Consider the following 16,122-nt stretch of genomic DNA (forward strand, 5'->3'; position numbering starts at 1 on the left):
TTGTATTGTTGGTAAGTATTTGGTCATGTGTGTTGTTAGTTTAACATTACTGGGAGCATATTGTGTGTGGCCAGTTTCCATTAGGGACACTGTACTTTGTGACACTTGTGTCAGGTTTTCGGGATTGCTTTGTTTGCTCTCACATAGCATGACATGCCATGGTGTGTTGGGTGGTGGTGCTGGGGAGGGGTTGGGTGACATGGCACTGTTCTCATGTTGTATTTTTCAAGGGGGTAATGCATTTAGCAGCGTATGTGTCTTTTGATGACACAGCATTGGTGGTGTTTCTGTAGGTAGGGATGCACACATTGTGACACTTCCAGGTGACCAATCTCAGGCTAGTATGGTTGTGACAGTTCACTGTCCCTTGTGTCATCATCGATTGTCAGCTGGTATGTGGCAGGGCTGTGTGCACTCCACAGGGGTGTGATTCTAAGTGAAGTAATTAGCCACCAGCTGCGTTCGGGCTGCCTCACCCGGTGCCCTTTCCCCTCCCATGCGCAGCGGGCGTGCATGTGGTTAGGGATGTGGGGGCACCACCATGTCCACCGGCAGGCCCCGGCGTGTTGCAACGTTGTGCAGGACACATGCTGCCACTATGATCCTGCACACTACTGGGGGAGCGTATAACAGCTGCCCGCCAGAACGGTCAAGGGAGCGAAAGCGTGACTTGAGCACTCAGAATGTGCGCTCCACTATGCCCCGGGTTGCAATATGGGCTGTGTTGTATCTTACCTCAGGTGGCGTGGTGGGGTTCTGAATTGGCGTCATCATGTGGGTGATGAGAGGGTAGGCACTGTCCCCTGGGGAGGTGGTGATGGGTATCATTAGTAGGGTTGTGACATTACTCAGTATCTGGCATGCATGCATGTGCTGTGGCATTTATACTCACCGAGCAGCCATGTATCACCATGCCGCCCAGCTTCTAGGTCCCGGTTTAGGGTTGACATTCTGTAAATGAAACTGTCGTGGGCGGACCCTGGATAGTTGGCATATACTGAGGTGATGATTCCCTTGGCATCACATACTACCTGGACGTTGATGGAATGCCAGTGCTTGCGGTTTCTATAGATGTGCTCTGATGCCCTGGGGGGACGTAGAGCCACATGGGTGCAATCAATGGCACCTAGGACTTTGGGGAATTGTGCCACCCCGTAGAAATCCTGGACAGCAGCCTGCCTTTCTGCAGGTGGTCTGGGCAGGTATATGTGCCTGCGGACTGATTGGCGTGCAGTCATGATGGCCAAGACCTGGTGTAGGCAGTGTGACTGCGTGGCCTGTGACCCCCCCCACTATGGCACTTGTCCGCTGAAATGATCCGGTGGCCAAAAAGTGCAGTACATTGAGGACCTTCTCCAGGGGGCTGAGTTCTTGGGAGCAGAGGGTGGGTGATGTGAGGTCATCCTTCCACTCACTGACCAGGTCGAGTAATATGTGAGATGGAAACCTGTACCTCCCATACACGTGGTAATCAGGCATGCCAAAAAGGCTGGTTCTGGGTGTGAAAATTCTGGGCCTGACTATCCTCCTCCTCCTCCAGTGGTATCCCACGACCACTGCTGCCAGGAACGGTATGTTCATCCTGGCGTCTGAGCTTGCTTGTTGTTTGCGCGCACTTTTATGCTGCGCGGGTCCACGTATGCCTGCTTCCTGCTGGCGTATGTGTTTCCGGATTAGCGCGTCTTTTTTGGCACGTGCGTGTGCGCGTTCCACGCATTTGCCTCCTGTACTTCCCCGCCCACCCCAGTAATACACGTACCCCACTCGCCCAGGGACAATCGCATGTAAAACTTCCCGCGAGCCCCTGAAGGACACGTACCCCGCTCACCCAGGCACAATCGCGTGTAAAACTTCCCGCGAGCCCCTGAAGTACACGTACCCCGCTCACCCAGGCACAATCGCGTGTAAAACTTCCTGCGAGCCCCTGAAGTACACGTACCCCGCTCACCCAGGCACAATCGCGTGTAAAACTTCCCACGAGCCCCTGAAGTACACGAACCCTGTTCGCCCAGGCACAATCGCGTGTGAAACTTCCCGCGCACCCCCGAAATACACGCTATTTTCGACACAGCGGGTGTCGTGTTTGTCACGTACCCCTTTGCACCTCATTTGTCCCAGAGGGCCACAGTATGGGACATTCATCAGAGCTGTATATACAGGCTTTTTGTTAGCGCACATTTTTTAATGCGCAGGGACGCTACCGCCTGCCTTCGTGTGGCAGACATGTGTTGATGTACATAGTTGACTTTTGGTTTGTGTCATGAGATCGCCATTTCACTGCTGGGGGTGGGTGTGCAAGGGGACATGAGTGGGGGGCTGCTGGCAGGTGCCCCTCAGTGCTGGGGGGTGGGTGTGCAAGGGGACATGAGTGGGGGCCTGCTGGCAGGTGCCCTGCACTGCTGGGGGGTGGGGGTGCAAGGGGACATGAGTGGGACATGAGTGGGGGCCTGTTGGCAGGTGCCCCTCAGTGCTGGGGGGTGGGTGTGCAAGGGGACATGAGTGGGGGCCTGCTGGCAGGTGCCCCTCAGTGCTGGGGGTGCAAGGGGACATGAGTGGGACATGAGTGGGGGCCTGTTGGCAGGTGCCCCTCAGTGCTGGGGGGTGGGTGTGCAAAGGGACATGAGTGGGGGCCTGCTGTCAGGTGCCCCTCAGTGCTGGGGGGTGGGTGTGCAAGGGGACATGAGTGGGGGCCTGCTGGCAGGTGCCCCTCAGTGCTGGGGGGTGGGTGTGCAAGGGGACATGAGTCGGGGCCTGCTGGCAGGTGCCCCTCAGTGCTGGGGGTGGGTGTGCAAGGGGACATGAGTGGGGGCCTGCTGGCAGGTGCCCCTCAGTGCTGGGGGGTGGGTGTGCAAGGGGACATGAGTGGGGGCCTGCTGGCAGGTGCCCTGCACTGCTGGGGGGTGGGGGTGCAAGGGAACATGAGTGGGACATGAGTGGGGGCCTGTTGGCAGGTGCCCTGCACTGCTGGGGGGTGGGGGTGCAAGGGGACATGAGTGGGGGCCTGCTGGCAGGTGCCCTGCACTGCTGGGGGGTGGTGGTGCAAGGGGACATGAGTGGGACATGAGTGGGGGCCTGCTGGCAGGTGCCCTGCACTGCTGGGGGGTGGGGGTGCAAGGGGACATGAGTGGGGGCCTGCTGGCAGGTGCCCTGCACTGCTGGGGGGTGGGGGTGCAAGGGGACATGAGTGGGGGCCTGTTGGCAGGTGCCCCTCAGTGCTGGGGGGTGGGTGTGCACGGGGACATGAGTGGGGGCCTTCTGGCAGGTGCCCCTCAGTGCTGGGGGGTGGGGGTGCCAGGGGACATGAATGGGACATGAGTGGGGGCCTGTTGGCAGGTGCCCCTCAGTGCTGGGGGATGGGTGTGCAAGGGGACATGAGTGGGGGCCTGCTGGCAGGTTCCCCTCAGTGCTGGGGGGTGGGTGTGCAAGGGGACATGAGTGGGGGCCTGCTGGCAGGTGCCCTGCACTGCTGGGGGGTGGGTGTGCAAGGGGACATGAGTGGGTGCCTGCCGGCAGGTCCCCCTCAGTGCTGGGGGGTGGGTGTGCAAGGGGACATGAGTGGGGGCCTGCTGGCAGGTGCCCTGCACTGCTGGGGGGTGGGGTGCAAGGGGACATGAGTGGGACATGAGTGGGGGCCTGCTGGCAGGTGCCCCTCAGTGCTGGGGGGTGGGGGTGCAAGGGGACATGAGTGGGGGCCTGCTGTCAGGTTCCCCTCAGTGCTGGGGGGTAGTTGTGCAAGGGGACATGAGTGGGGGCCTGCTGGCAGGTGCCCCTCAGTGCTGGGGGGTGGGTGTGCAAGGGGATATGAGTCGGGGCCTGCTGGCAGGTGCCCCTCAGTGCTGGGGGGTGGGTGTGCAAGGGGACATGAGTGGGGGCCTGCTGGCAGGTGCCCTGCACTGCTGGGGGGTGGGGGTGCAAGGGGACATGAGTGGGACATGAGTGGGGGCCTGTTGGCAGGTGCCCTGCACTGCTGGGGGTGGGGGTGCAAGGGGACATGAGTGGGGCCTGCTGGCAGGTGCCCTGCACTGCTGGGGGGTGGTGGGGCAAGGGGACATGAGTGGGACATGAGTGGGGGCCTGCTGGCAGGTGCCCCTCAGTGCTGGGGGGTGGGTGTGCAAGGGGACATGAGTGGGGGCCTTCTGGCAGGTGCCCCTCAGTGCTGGGGGGTGGGGGTGCCATGGGACATGAGTGGGGGCCTGTTGGCAGGTGCCCCTCAGTGCTGGGGGGTGGGTGTGCAAGGGGACATGAGTGGGGGCCTTCTGGCAGGTGCCCCTCAGTGCTGGGGGGTGGGGGTGCCAGGGGACATGAGTAGGACATGAGTGGGGGCCTGCTGGCAGGTGCCCCTCAGTGCTGGGGGATGGGTGTGCAAGGGGACATGAGTGGGGGCCTGCTGGCAGGTTCCCCTCAGTGCTGGGGGGTGGGTGTGCAAGGGGACATGAGTGGGGGCCTGCTGGCAGGTGCCCTGCACTGCTGGAGGGTGGGGGTGCAAGGGGAAATGAGTGGGGGCCTGCTGGCAGGTGCCCTGCTCTGCTGGGGGGTGGGTGTGCAAGGGGACATGGGTGGGTGCCTGCTGGCAGGTCCCCCTCAGTGCTGGGGGGTGGGTGTGCAAGGGGACATGAGTGGGGGCCTGCTGGCAGGTGCCCTGCACTGCTGGGGGGTGGGGTGCAAGGGGACATGAGTGGGACATGAGTGGGGGCCTGCTGGCAGGTGCCCCTCAGTGCTGGGGGGTGGGGGTGCAAGGGGACATGAGTGGGGGCCTGCTGGCAGGTGCCCTGCCCTGCTGGAGGGTGGGGGTGCAAGGGGACATGAGTGGGACTTGAGTGGGGGCCTGTTGGCAGGTGTCCCTCAGTGCTGGGGGGTAGGTGTGCACGGGGACATGTGTGAGGGCCTGCTGGCAGGTGCCCTGCACTGCTGTGGGGTGGAGGTGCAAGGGGACATGAGTGGGGGCCTGCTGGCAGGTGCCCCTCAGTGCTGGGGGGTGGGTGTGCAAGGGGACATGAGTGGGGGCCTGCTGGCAGGTGCCCCTCAGTGCTGGGGGGTGGGTGTGCAAGGGGACATGAGTGGGGCCTGCTGGCAGGTGCCCCTCAGTGCTGGGGCATGGGGGTGCAAGGGGACATGAGTGGGACATGAGTGGGGGCCTGTTGGCAGGTGCCCGTCAGTGCTGGGGGGTGGGTGTGCAAGGGGACATGAGTGGGGGCCTGCTGGCAGGTGCCCCTCAGTGCTGGGGGGTGGGTGTGCAAGGGGACATGAGTGGGGGACTGCTGGCAGGTGCCTTGCACTGCTGGGGGGTGGGGGTGCAAGGGGACATGAGTGGGGGCCTGCTGGCAGGTGGCCTGCACTGCTGGGGGGTGGGGGTGCAAGGGGACATGAGTGGGGACCTGTTGGCAGGTATCCCTGAGTGCTGGGGGGTGGGTGTGCAAGGGGACATGAGTGGGGGCCTGCTGGCAGGTGCCCCTCAGTGCTGGGGGGTGGGGGTGCAAGGGGACATGAGTGGGGGCCTGCTGGCAGGTGCCCTGCACTGCTGGGGGGTAGGGGTTCAAGGGGACATGAGTGGGACATGAGTGGGGGCCTGTTGGCAGGTGTCCCTCAGTGCTGGGGGTGGGTGCGCAAGGGGACATGAGTGGGGGCCTGCTGGCAGGTGCCCTGCACTGCTGGGGGGTGGGGGTGCAAGGGGACATGAGTGGGGGCCTGCTGGCAGGTGCCCTGCACTGCTGGGGGGTGGGGGTGCAAGGGACATGAGTGGGACATGAGTGGGGGCCTGCTGGCAGGTACCCCTCAGTTCTGGGGGGTGGGGGTACAAGGGGACATGAGTGGGGGCCTGTTGGCAGGTGCCCTGCACTGCTGGGGGTGGGGGTGCAAGGGGACATGAGTGGGACATGAGCGGGGGCCTGCTGGCAGGTGCCCCTCAGTGCAGGGGGGTGGGTGTGCAAGGGGACATGAGTGGGGGCCTGCTGGCAGGTGCCTGTTAGGGAGAATTCTCTGTTAGGCTGGATTTCTGGAGTTTGTTTTTTCCATCCTGCCAAGGGTGACACTCTTTTCTCCCACTCTTGGACATGAATGTGGTTAATTCTTTTGAATGTCAATGTGTTCTATGGGCTATGGGGTCTTTTACTCCATAGGGTCTCATGTGTTTTGCTATGTGTGTTACTACGCACCCTCCGTGCCGTAACACTGGGGTGTCCTAGAGGATCCCCACCATAGACTCCATACCCTGGGACTGACTACTGTCTCCCAGGGCATGTAAAGTCACCATTGGCTTTACTAGACCTAAATTTACTAACAGAACTAGTACAAACCATCCTATTGTGGACATACTGGTAGGGGTAATTCGATTACCCCTGGGTCTGTTGTTCGAGGGGGCACTGTCCCGTCCCCCCTCGTCGAGTTTTGGCTGGTGGCAGTGGAAACTACTTGTTATATTCGACCCCGAATATAATTCTATGGGATTCTTCCCATTGTTGGAGGCTAATACTTTTTCCTGTTAGTCTCTAGCATACCGCCGGTTTATTTGTCTTAAATAAATCTACCGGTTGGTATTTTCTGCCAGAACTCGGTTTTTGAAATGGCGTCTGTAACTCTGAACCAAAGGTTGAGCCCTTTGTTCCACTTTTGGCAGGCTTCTGCACAGAAGCCCTCCAAAGTGGTGCCATTCTGTCTGGCTACTACAGGGGGTGTGGGAGGGGGTTTAGGCACCCTGGACGGAGTTGCCTTGCCAACTCCAGTCGCACTCTGGTGTGATTGGCCCAAGTGGTGAGCCACCCCGCTCACCACTTAGCGTGTTCTGATTGACAGCTAGGCTGAATGAATGGGGGTTTTCTGCATAAAAGCAGGGCTTTTGGGACTGGATCTTGAGAAGTCGCCACAGGACCTAAGAATCCGACGAGGGTAAAGCTGAGCCAACCTGCAACGACGACACCTCTGACAGAGGAGATCTCCCGGCTGGAGAGTCTTCTTCCCCTGACTGGTGGGAACAACCAGTCCCTTTGCTTTTTCTTCGCTTCCAGGGCGTAGTGGTCGAATTGCCCGTGCTGAGCACCCCAGCAACCGGATAGCCACTAGCCCGTACCGCGACCAAAAGGTGGTACCTTGTGACGGAGCACTCCGCGGCTGGTCTCTTCCCTGGTGGTGCAACGATCTTCAACTTTCCTTCGACGACGAGACCATCTCATCTCTTGGCAAAGCCCCGACTTGCATCCACCACCAGGAACAACTGCCCCCGCCGGAGCTGTCTCTGCACTTACAAGGTACTGTGTCCGCCTGGCTTCCCTTGTGACGGTTAGCTTGGGGTGTCTTAAATCTCTACCTTTCCCTTGGGTCGGCTACAGACCTTCTTAACTTTTTGTTCTAAACTGGTCCAACCTTCCTGTGACAATTTGCTACAAAGACTCGAAGTGCATTTCCACTGTGATACTTTTTGGGACATATAGCCTTGCCTCTCTCCGAGTGGGCCTGGCCTCTGAACTTTGTGATCCACAGTATACCCTGCCTTACTTGCCTTGCATTTGCTTCGTAAAAGTGTTGGTACCGAGTTGGTTTCATACCCTGCCTTTTCTCTTGAATATTAGATTGCCATCTAGGTTAAAACATTCACCTCTGTCTGCAAATAAGTGGTGCCGTTGAACCTAGACTTGTCGAAATATTGTTAGGGGATTGATATACTTATAGTAATTGTAATTGAAGTTGTTTGCCGTATTAGTGCCAGTGTGTTCTTCATAGATGTGTGTTTTTAAAATAAATAATTATATATCTTTACACCCAAGCTCTGTTCCGTGTCTGCTTGTTCTACTGTGTAAATTGCCCTATTTTGTATACTCCACATACTGCCTAACTCTTCTCGACGGAAGTCCGACTGCTCAGCCACAGCTACCAAGTGAATCTGTGTGGTACAGACAGCTACCAAATGGGTTTACTGCCAAACACCTGTAGGCCTAAATCTTTTGCAGTGGTCCCAGAGGGAACTGCACCGGTGTCCGCTTAGCAGTACCCCTCAGTGCTGGGGGGTGGGTGTGCAAGGGGACATGAGTGGGGGCCTGCTGGCAGGTGCCCCTCAGTGCTGGGGGGTGGGTGTGCAAGAGGACATGAGTGGGGGCCTGCTGGCAGGTGCCCCTCAATGCTGGGGGGTGGGTGTGCAAGGGGACATGAGTGGGGGCCTGATGGCAGGTGCCCCTCAGTGCTGGGGGGTGGGTTTGCAAGAGGACATGAGTGGGGGCCTGCTGGCAGGTGCCCTGCACTGCTGGGGGGTGGGGGTGCAAAGGGACATGAGTGGGGGCCTGTTGGCAGGTGCCCCTCAGTGCTGGGGGGTGGGTGTGCAAGGGGACATGAGTGGGGGCCTGCTGGCAGGTGCCCTGCACTGCTGGGGGGTGGGGGTGCAAGGGGACATGAGTGGGACATGAGTGGGGGCCTGCTGGCAGGTGCCCTGCACTGCTGGGGGGTGGGGGTGGAGGGGGTCATGCGTTGGTGATCAGTAGTGCAAGGTGACATGTGGCTTGGCTGGGGGGCATTCCCATGGTGGATGGGCTGCCTGCGGGACATGACCAGGGGTGCAGAGTAGTCCCCTGTGGTGAGGGCTGCCTGCAGGGGCCGTGGAGGGTGTAGAGGGAACACCTGGGAGGACCTACACTGCCAATTCACGTGTAGGACTCCCATGCACCCCAGATATACACGTACCCCACTCGCACAGGGCCTGTCGCTGTGAAACTTTCCGCGCACCCCCGAAATACACATACCCCGCTCGCCCAAGGCCAATCGCGTGTGAAACTTCCCGCACAACCCAGATTTACACGTACCCAGGCCAATCGCGTGTGAAACTTCACGCGAACCCCAGGAATACACGCACCCCGATCGCCCAAGGCCAATCGCGTGTGAAACTTCCCGCGCACCACCGAAATACACGCACACGCTATTTTTGACACAGCAGGTGTTCGTGTTTGTCGCGTACCCCTTTGCACGTCATTTGTCCTTGAGGGCCACAGTATGGGACAATCATCAGAGCTGTATATACGTGCTTTTTGTTAGCGCACATTTTGGCGCACATTTTTTTCATGCGCAGGGACGCTACCGCCTGCCTTCGTGTGGCAGACGTGTTTAGGCCTGTGCGCGTCTTCGCCGTGCGCTGGTTTGCCCTATTCGATTCCATGAATACGTGTTGTAGGCGAGCGTGTGGGCATTCCGCGCACTTGCCTCCTGTACTTTCCCCGAGACGCCCACATTTTCACGCGTTGTTCCCCATTCCGCGTGTCACGCCCCATGTTACGCCTACTTTTGTTATGTGCGCCGCGCTATGTGCGCTTTCGCTGTGGCCACAGCGCACGCCGTTAGATGACCTGTGCGCCGGCGTGCGCCACGCAGATTTTCAGCGCACATCCCAGATTTTACTTGCGCACGAACTTCCATGAATCGATGTGCACTTGCACTGCGATTCGCACGGTTCCGCACACTTGCGCGGAATTTTCAGTGCACTTTAATTCCATGAATCGGCCTGTAAGTGTTGTCAGGATTATTTGTGGCATTTCTATGAATGACGAGCATTTGCAAACACAACTGGTCTGAGCCATTCAAGTAAATGTTTTGAACATTTGGTGGCAATTGGAAGAGAAGATTGATTGCTACATTTGCATAGCAATTCATACCAGTTGTGCTGGAAAATTTAAATGGACCAGAGAGTCCTGTCTCTGTGTCGTTTGCTGGACCTCCACTTGTTTTTTCAGAAGAAATATTTCTCCTTTTATCTTCTGATGGATGTGCAGTTGTATTTGCACTAGACAGTTTTGTGGTTGAACTGCTTGATGGAGTAGTAGTTCTTTTTTGTTTCATTGGTGGTATTGTTGGGAGATCTTTTACAAGTTCTGTTTGCATTAATTTTCTTTTTAAAACGTTAGCTTTTTGAGGAACAGGGTACATATCTAGATGGGGTGTGTAGAGTGCACGTAGTCTGTTGTACTCTAGGATGCTAGGAATGTCAGCCTTGACTTTGCATCAAAATAGACTAGGAATAGTCCCTCGAGTGTACGTATATGTGAAAGTGCTACATAACTCATACATTCTTTAAAGACTGTGCTGCCAATGTCAATCAATGCTCTAGGGTTAGACCTTGCGATTTGTGAATAGTGACAGCATATGCAAGAGAGAGAGAGAATTGTTCTCTGCATACCTACATGTCTTTGAAAATAAGGAATCGTGCTGTTGATCACCCTATTCTTTTCATTTCTGCAAGTTTCTCAAAGTGGATGTTGATGAACTGAATGTTGTTGTCATTTGGATATGTCTGGAAGCCATAACAATATATAGGTCTCCCGGTTATGACCCTGTTCTACCAAGGTAGTTGAATATTCAAAAAAACAAATGAACAGGGTCACAGAACCCAAAAACACCACTCCTGTGATCAATTAACAAGTTTCTACAATGATCATTGTTAATGCAACATTTTTAATATATATCGCAACATGATATGCATCTTCAAAGGAATATCACAGGAAAACTCAATTTTTACAAAAGAAATTCAACAAATGATACAAATAGTGTTCACCCAAGATTGATACCTTGGATCGTGATTCAAAACAGAAGTACATACCCTGACACCATAGAAGGTACGCATGAGTAATACATAATAGACAAAACAAAACTGTACACAGTGCTTTGATGCACAATAGTAAAACAGTGAAGGGATTAGACACTGATACATAAAATAATATAGTCAACACGACAGTGTTTCGGCCTTAAAGAGCTGGATTTGTAGCCATTCTTGTGCGGGCCTTCATCAGGACGAAGTATTGAATGGTGGGAGTTTCCTATGGGCTCTGTCGAGAAAATGGGACAGAGAAGCGTGTCAGGAGGGTGTGTGGGGTTCCAGGCAAAGGTTATATGATTATTTGATCAGTCACAATTAATGCGTGATTGAATGGAGACAAAAATGCAAGTCTTACTGTGTCCGGTTGGAACCACGGAAGGGAGTTGCGGCCCATCTAGTCTTAGTCAGTGGTCCAGGGTGGGACAGTAAATGGTCCTTGTCTCAGGTCCAATCTGTAGGAAAGGACTGAGGGTTTTTATATATTGTATGGGGGACACTGTTTGTTACTAACTTAGTGTGGCAATAAGAGCTATTGCAGCGTCTTACCTTGTTCTTGCTATCAAAGCAGCTCAGTCAGTAGGGATTTGCGTATAGCTACTTGTACGTCCAAGAGATCACGCCTGTCGTAACAAAGAAATAAGCACAAGCGAAGAGAACTCTGTTAAGATGGTGAGCGAGTCTCAGCATGTGTAAAAATGCCATAATGGGTCCTCTTGCCAAAAGGCGGTCCACCGGGAGCGTGGCCATGTGTGAATAAATGTGACGGGTTTGCATAGAGAAAGGACAGAAATGTCTTACCTTACATCCGAAAGGAACCCAAATCCAGAAACTAGCAGGGCCTCCAGCAACGCTATCCAGTAGTCACGACTACTGCTATATTTATAGCGGTAGCCATTTTAGGGCTGCCGACGCAGCAGACTCCAAAAGGCCGTTGCAAGATAGCTACTAGCGCCATCGGATGCTTAGAATACAAATAAAATACTTTGTGGGCATTAGTGGAGTGATCCTAGAATTCTAGTCCATTAAAAACTGTATTAAAGGGACCTGTATGTGTTCTTAGGCATGAGGGATGTGCTCTAACTGAACCCAAGTTTCTCTTTTGGCTCTTTAAAGGGGACTTCCTCCGAGTAAAACATTGCCTGGGCTTCTGGTGTCCTGCTACTCTGACCCTGACATAAAACTATTCTGGAAGATGTAGTGCCCATGGAATGGCACCGTGCTATGCATTGGAGCTGCAGTGCGGTGCACCTGGGAATCTCCCATACACATACTCAAGGGCCATCCTGGAGATTATGGGGATCCCTAACCGCTAATAAAACCACACTGTCACCGAGTGCCAAGCAGAGAATGAACACAAAGCTCAGTGTAGCCAGAAAGGGACCAGCTTTGCTCTTCTTTCTACCACCAACCATGACGCAATAACTTGCCCCCTCTTTGACTATAGCAAATTATGGACATTCTTAAAAAAAAAAGAATTACTCGAGGTATTCCCCCAATGTTCACAAAATCATACATCAGCTAAATATATGTAGTCACTGTTTGCCTTATCTTACTAAAAATATATTACAGCTTATCATGAAATTCCTCTGAAATTCCTCATCTCTTTCTTCCAGGGACTCATATACTCCATGCCACATCAACAGAAAGTACCCCAGAAACACGCGCACATTGGTAAGGTGCTGAATCAGGCCTCAAATTTAAATACTGCAAGTTCATTCAACTGATGTTAAGCATACGTAGATGACCAATTTTATATTGGGGTATTAAGGGCAGACACAGCTGGGAAGCACTACTTGGTGAGTAGGCACCCCAGGAATTCACAATGGTTAATGCTTCTGACTGAACTGATAATGTATCAAGTGAGATATTCAATGTTCCATCACGTTTACATTCAAACAAGAGCACCACATGTGGTTCTTTGTATTTGGAAGTGACCTGCTCATAACACCTATGAATTCATAAACAGAACAAATGAAGCTTAAATACCAACCGGTCTGCTTTTGCTGTCATTGTTTCGTGGACAAAATACACCGGGTTTCACCATCTGTTTCTTCGCTACTGGTTTTTTCCAATGCTTAGGTTTACCCACTAAGGTTTCTGTTTCTACTTCATTGCCATCTTTATCACCATGGGCCTTTTCTTCTGATTTATTATGACTTTTCGTGCGTTCTTTATGGCATTTCGATTTTTTGGGACATTTAGCAGAATGTCTTCTCGAATCACAGATGGGAGTACAGCAGCTTCCTTCCCTGGACTGGACTATAATGTCTTCTGCGGGAGCAGCCTGTGTATGGAGAGAAATAAACTCATGGTCGGTCATAGAGAACAATGTGTAAAGTTATCAATTAATTGTTACGCATGCATTTCTTTTCACTATTTAAAGTACGTGTTATTTTAAAATAAATATTAAAAACGCACTGTGCAGTCGTGAAAACGAGAACCTGAAAACCGTTGCAGAGGCCTTCTCAATTCGGCTATCTACAGCCCTCTGATGCTGCACTTGCATTGAGCACGTTGCCAGTTTCATTTAACATTTGCATTTCTGATGATTGAATATGAAATGGAGGCTGTTACCACCAAGGGAAGCCTGCATTGCATGCGTCTCCTTTGCTCATGCCACTGTTTCGAGCTCTACCCAATCAGCAAGCTTGCAATGAAGGCGTGAACTGCTTGAAAAAGGCTGCCTTTTATGCTTCCCTTTGTGAAATGTACACACTGGGCGCAGGGCAAGGATACATGGAAAAGCTCTGTGATAGGAACGATGTGGCTTCTCTTTTCCCCCCTGCACAATCACTATAGAATTAGAACCCTTACAATTGGACTCTATTATGTGCAAAGTTATCGTTGTCTTTTTTGGAGGCTTAGAATCACTCATTTTGGCAGTAGTCACATACCTCAGTATAGAGCCCTCTAGCCCTCTCGTGCAGACTTCAAGGCAGAAGCATTCCATATCATGTGCATGAGCAGTGAGGATCCAGGAGCACTGCTTAGGGACGGGAAATGATAATGGGACCCGCATCACCTGAGGAACCATCAGTCCTGACACTCAGGAGAAAAGAGTATTCCCCACCTTTGCCGAATGGGAATTTCACAGATGTATGCTGCATTTTTACCAAAAACATGTAGATAGTAAGTTGGGGTACATTATATAGAAATAGCAGGATTAGAGGTCAAAGGAGTACTGCAGGGGGTCTCCCTGTGGTTAAAAAAAGCAGTAAAATCGGCCAAGATTTTTTCCTCGAAATTCTCATAAAACTCGGTAATCGTTCATAGATCAGGAGAAAAGTACATTCATTGGGCTGTAAAGCTTTTTCTTGGCCACTCAGATGCTAGACTGCCACGAGTCATTGCATAGTGGCCTGCCATGACATAATATAATATGCCATTTATAGCATGTCTGTACACAAGTGTTTCTAGGCGTAATCTGGGGGCAGATTATCAAAGCTTTGCACTGGTGCAAAAAAAATGGAACAAAGGAATTTAGCACCGATTTTACTGCTTAGATAATTGGGAAAGGAACAAACAGATTTAGCCCCAGTTGCATTATCTAAGCATGTTTTCATAAGGGCAAAAAGGAACAGAATATTGTATTTACTATGCTTGATGAGTAACATAAAAAGAAACGTAGCAAATAGATTTCTTTTTATGTTCTGCAGCAAACATAGTCCACCAAAACAGTATGAATACAATGTAAATGTTTATCGATAATACAGATCAAGACAAAACCTGTTTGCTCCATTCTATATTATCAAAGCATTTGTTCACTTTTAAGAACTGGTGCAAATGTTTGAATATCTGGCCCCTGGTCTTCGTTGTCGAATTCTTATTTCTTTTAACAACACCATTAACTTTTAATATACATACCTTGTCAAATATAGATATATGCATCATGAGATATGTCATGCAAAACGTCTCCTGTCATTGCCAACTATATTTAACAGTGATGACACATGCAAAAGTGAATTTTGAATATGACATTTCCAATAACCATTTTTATATTGTACAACAGTTTCCGTTTGATGTCAGTGAAAGCACTGATAATACAGCTCTTCGAAAAAATACGTTTTTAGCTTTATTAGACTATTCAAAAAAGGGACAATTATTGTAAGGTTTGGTACGAAAAACCAAGACTTCTGCCTTTTCTGTTTTTTCCCCCTACTGCATACCCTAAATTAGGTTGTGTTATATTACAAGGCTTTTTATTATGTGTCAAATCATCACCGTAGTGGTCTGAGAGTGCTTTCCTTGACTGGAGGTTGTCATATTTTGCTTCCACTCAGGATATCCAGACCTTAGTTTGTAGAGGAAAAGGAGTCGGGAGAAGATGCAAGGCTGCAGGCCCGGCTCCAGAATGTATGATTTAGGTGGGCTAGAGGTGTTATTGGGGGGGGGGCAATTTCCAGTTGGTCTGAGAGTAGCCTAACCCACCCCGGAGCTACTTTATATAGCCTTCCAAACCTCTGGCACAAACAATACATGGGTTAGATTCTGTTTCCATACAGACACTATGGACAGTTACCCAAACTGCATGAGCTAATAAAGATCAGGACTTTATAAACAGTCCCAGCTATGACATCCTCTGGCCGGGCAGTATTCCACACTTGGTCAGAAACCCCCCCGTAAGTACGTATGACAGAAAGTACTGAAACACGGCCCATACTCACCATCTTGCCCTAGTCCCTGTCAGGCAGGGCAAGCGGCTAAACCCTCCCAAGTACAAAGAATACATTCTGATTAGGTAGGAATCATTATGAGAGGTACCCTTAGAGTGAAGAGGAACAAAGTTATCATTCTTGTCGTGACACATTTTCAGGAAAGGCAGGATGCCCGACACCCATAAGTATAGGAGATACATTGTGAAAGTCACATTCTTGGCATCTTCAATTAGGGCAGTCATCAAGCATTGTTATTAGGTTGGCACTCTGCATGCAGCTTGTGTAAAATTAAGAGCTCTACAAAGTCCATACCTGCACATCTTAGCCATTGTATTTTTAGTTTGGGCTATTAGGTGGCGCTTCAGTGACACCTTTAATCCAAAACTATTGTATTCGAGTATAGCAAAGTGGGAGTTGGCAAGTGAGAAAGGACACATAACTTGCAGCTGTTTGGTTATTTACACACCCATGGACTGCCCAGGGCCATACCCACTACCTGCCCCTAGCCACCCAAAACACATCCCCTTGAGATCTCTTTGAGATCACTCTAGCAATCTGAAATATCACACTGTTGTCTGCCAGAGTTATTTCTAAGCAGTCTGCTGAGCGTTTATTGCAGAAGTAAATGGCTAATGGTGTAAAAACATGTCTTAACCAGGTGTGCTATTAGCTATTTGATTATTATCTGTTCCTTGCACTGAAGTCCTGTTAAAAACAAGCATTGACAAAGCCAGTTGGCTTATGTATAGGTATTACATTGGAATTTGCCAAGCACTCCTATCAAATGTCTAGGTAATCACATCATTTTCCCGGCACTGTTGCAAACCTATGGCCAGGTAGTACCACCATAATATCAGTGCCTAGCAAATGCCACCACATATCTAACCAAAAGCTCAAACCGTT

At 51.9% G+C, this 16,122-nt stretch overlaps 1 protein-coding gene across 1 annotated transcript in view; it reads right to left on the reverse strand.

Moving 5' to 3' along the window:
- The window catches only part of LOC138452841 (uncharacterized), a 317,626-nt gene that overhangs the window by 182,695 nt on the left and 118,809 nt on the right, over positions 1-16,122 (reverse strand). Inside the window, exon 3 of the mRNA XM_069605185.1 lies at positions 12,555-12,848. Coding sequence (XP_069461286.1) covers positions 12,555-12,848 — 294 coding nt within the window. The remainder of the gene's footprint in view (positions 1-12,554; positions 12,849-16,122) is intronic.

Source organism: Ambystoma mexicanum, chromosome 4p (genome assembly GCF_040938575.1).
Source record: "Ambystoma mexicanum isolate Mex_15411 chromosome 4p, UKY_AmexF1_1, whole genome shotgun sequence".
Classification (NCBI taxonomy): Eukaryota; Metazoa; Chordata; class Amphibia; order Caudata; family Ambystomatidae; genus Ambystoma; species Ambystoma mexicanum.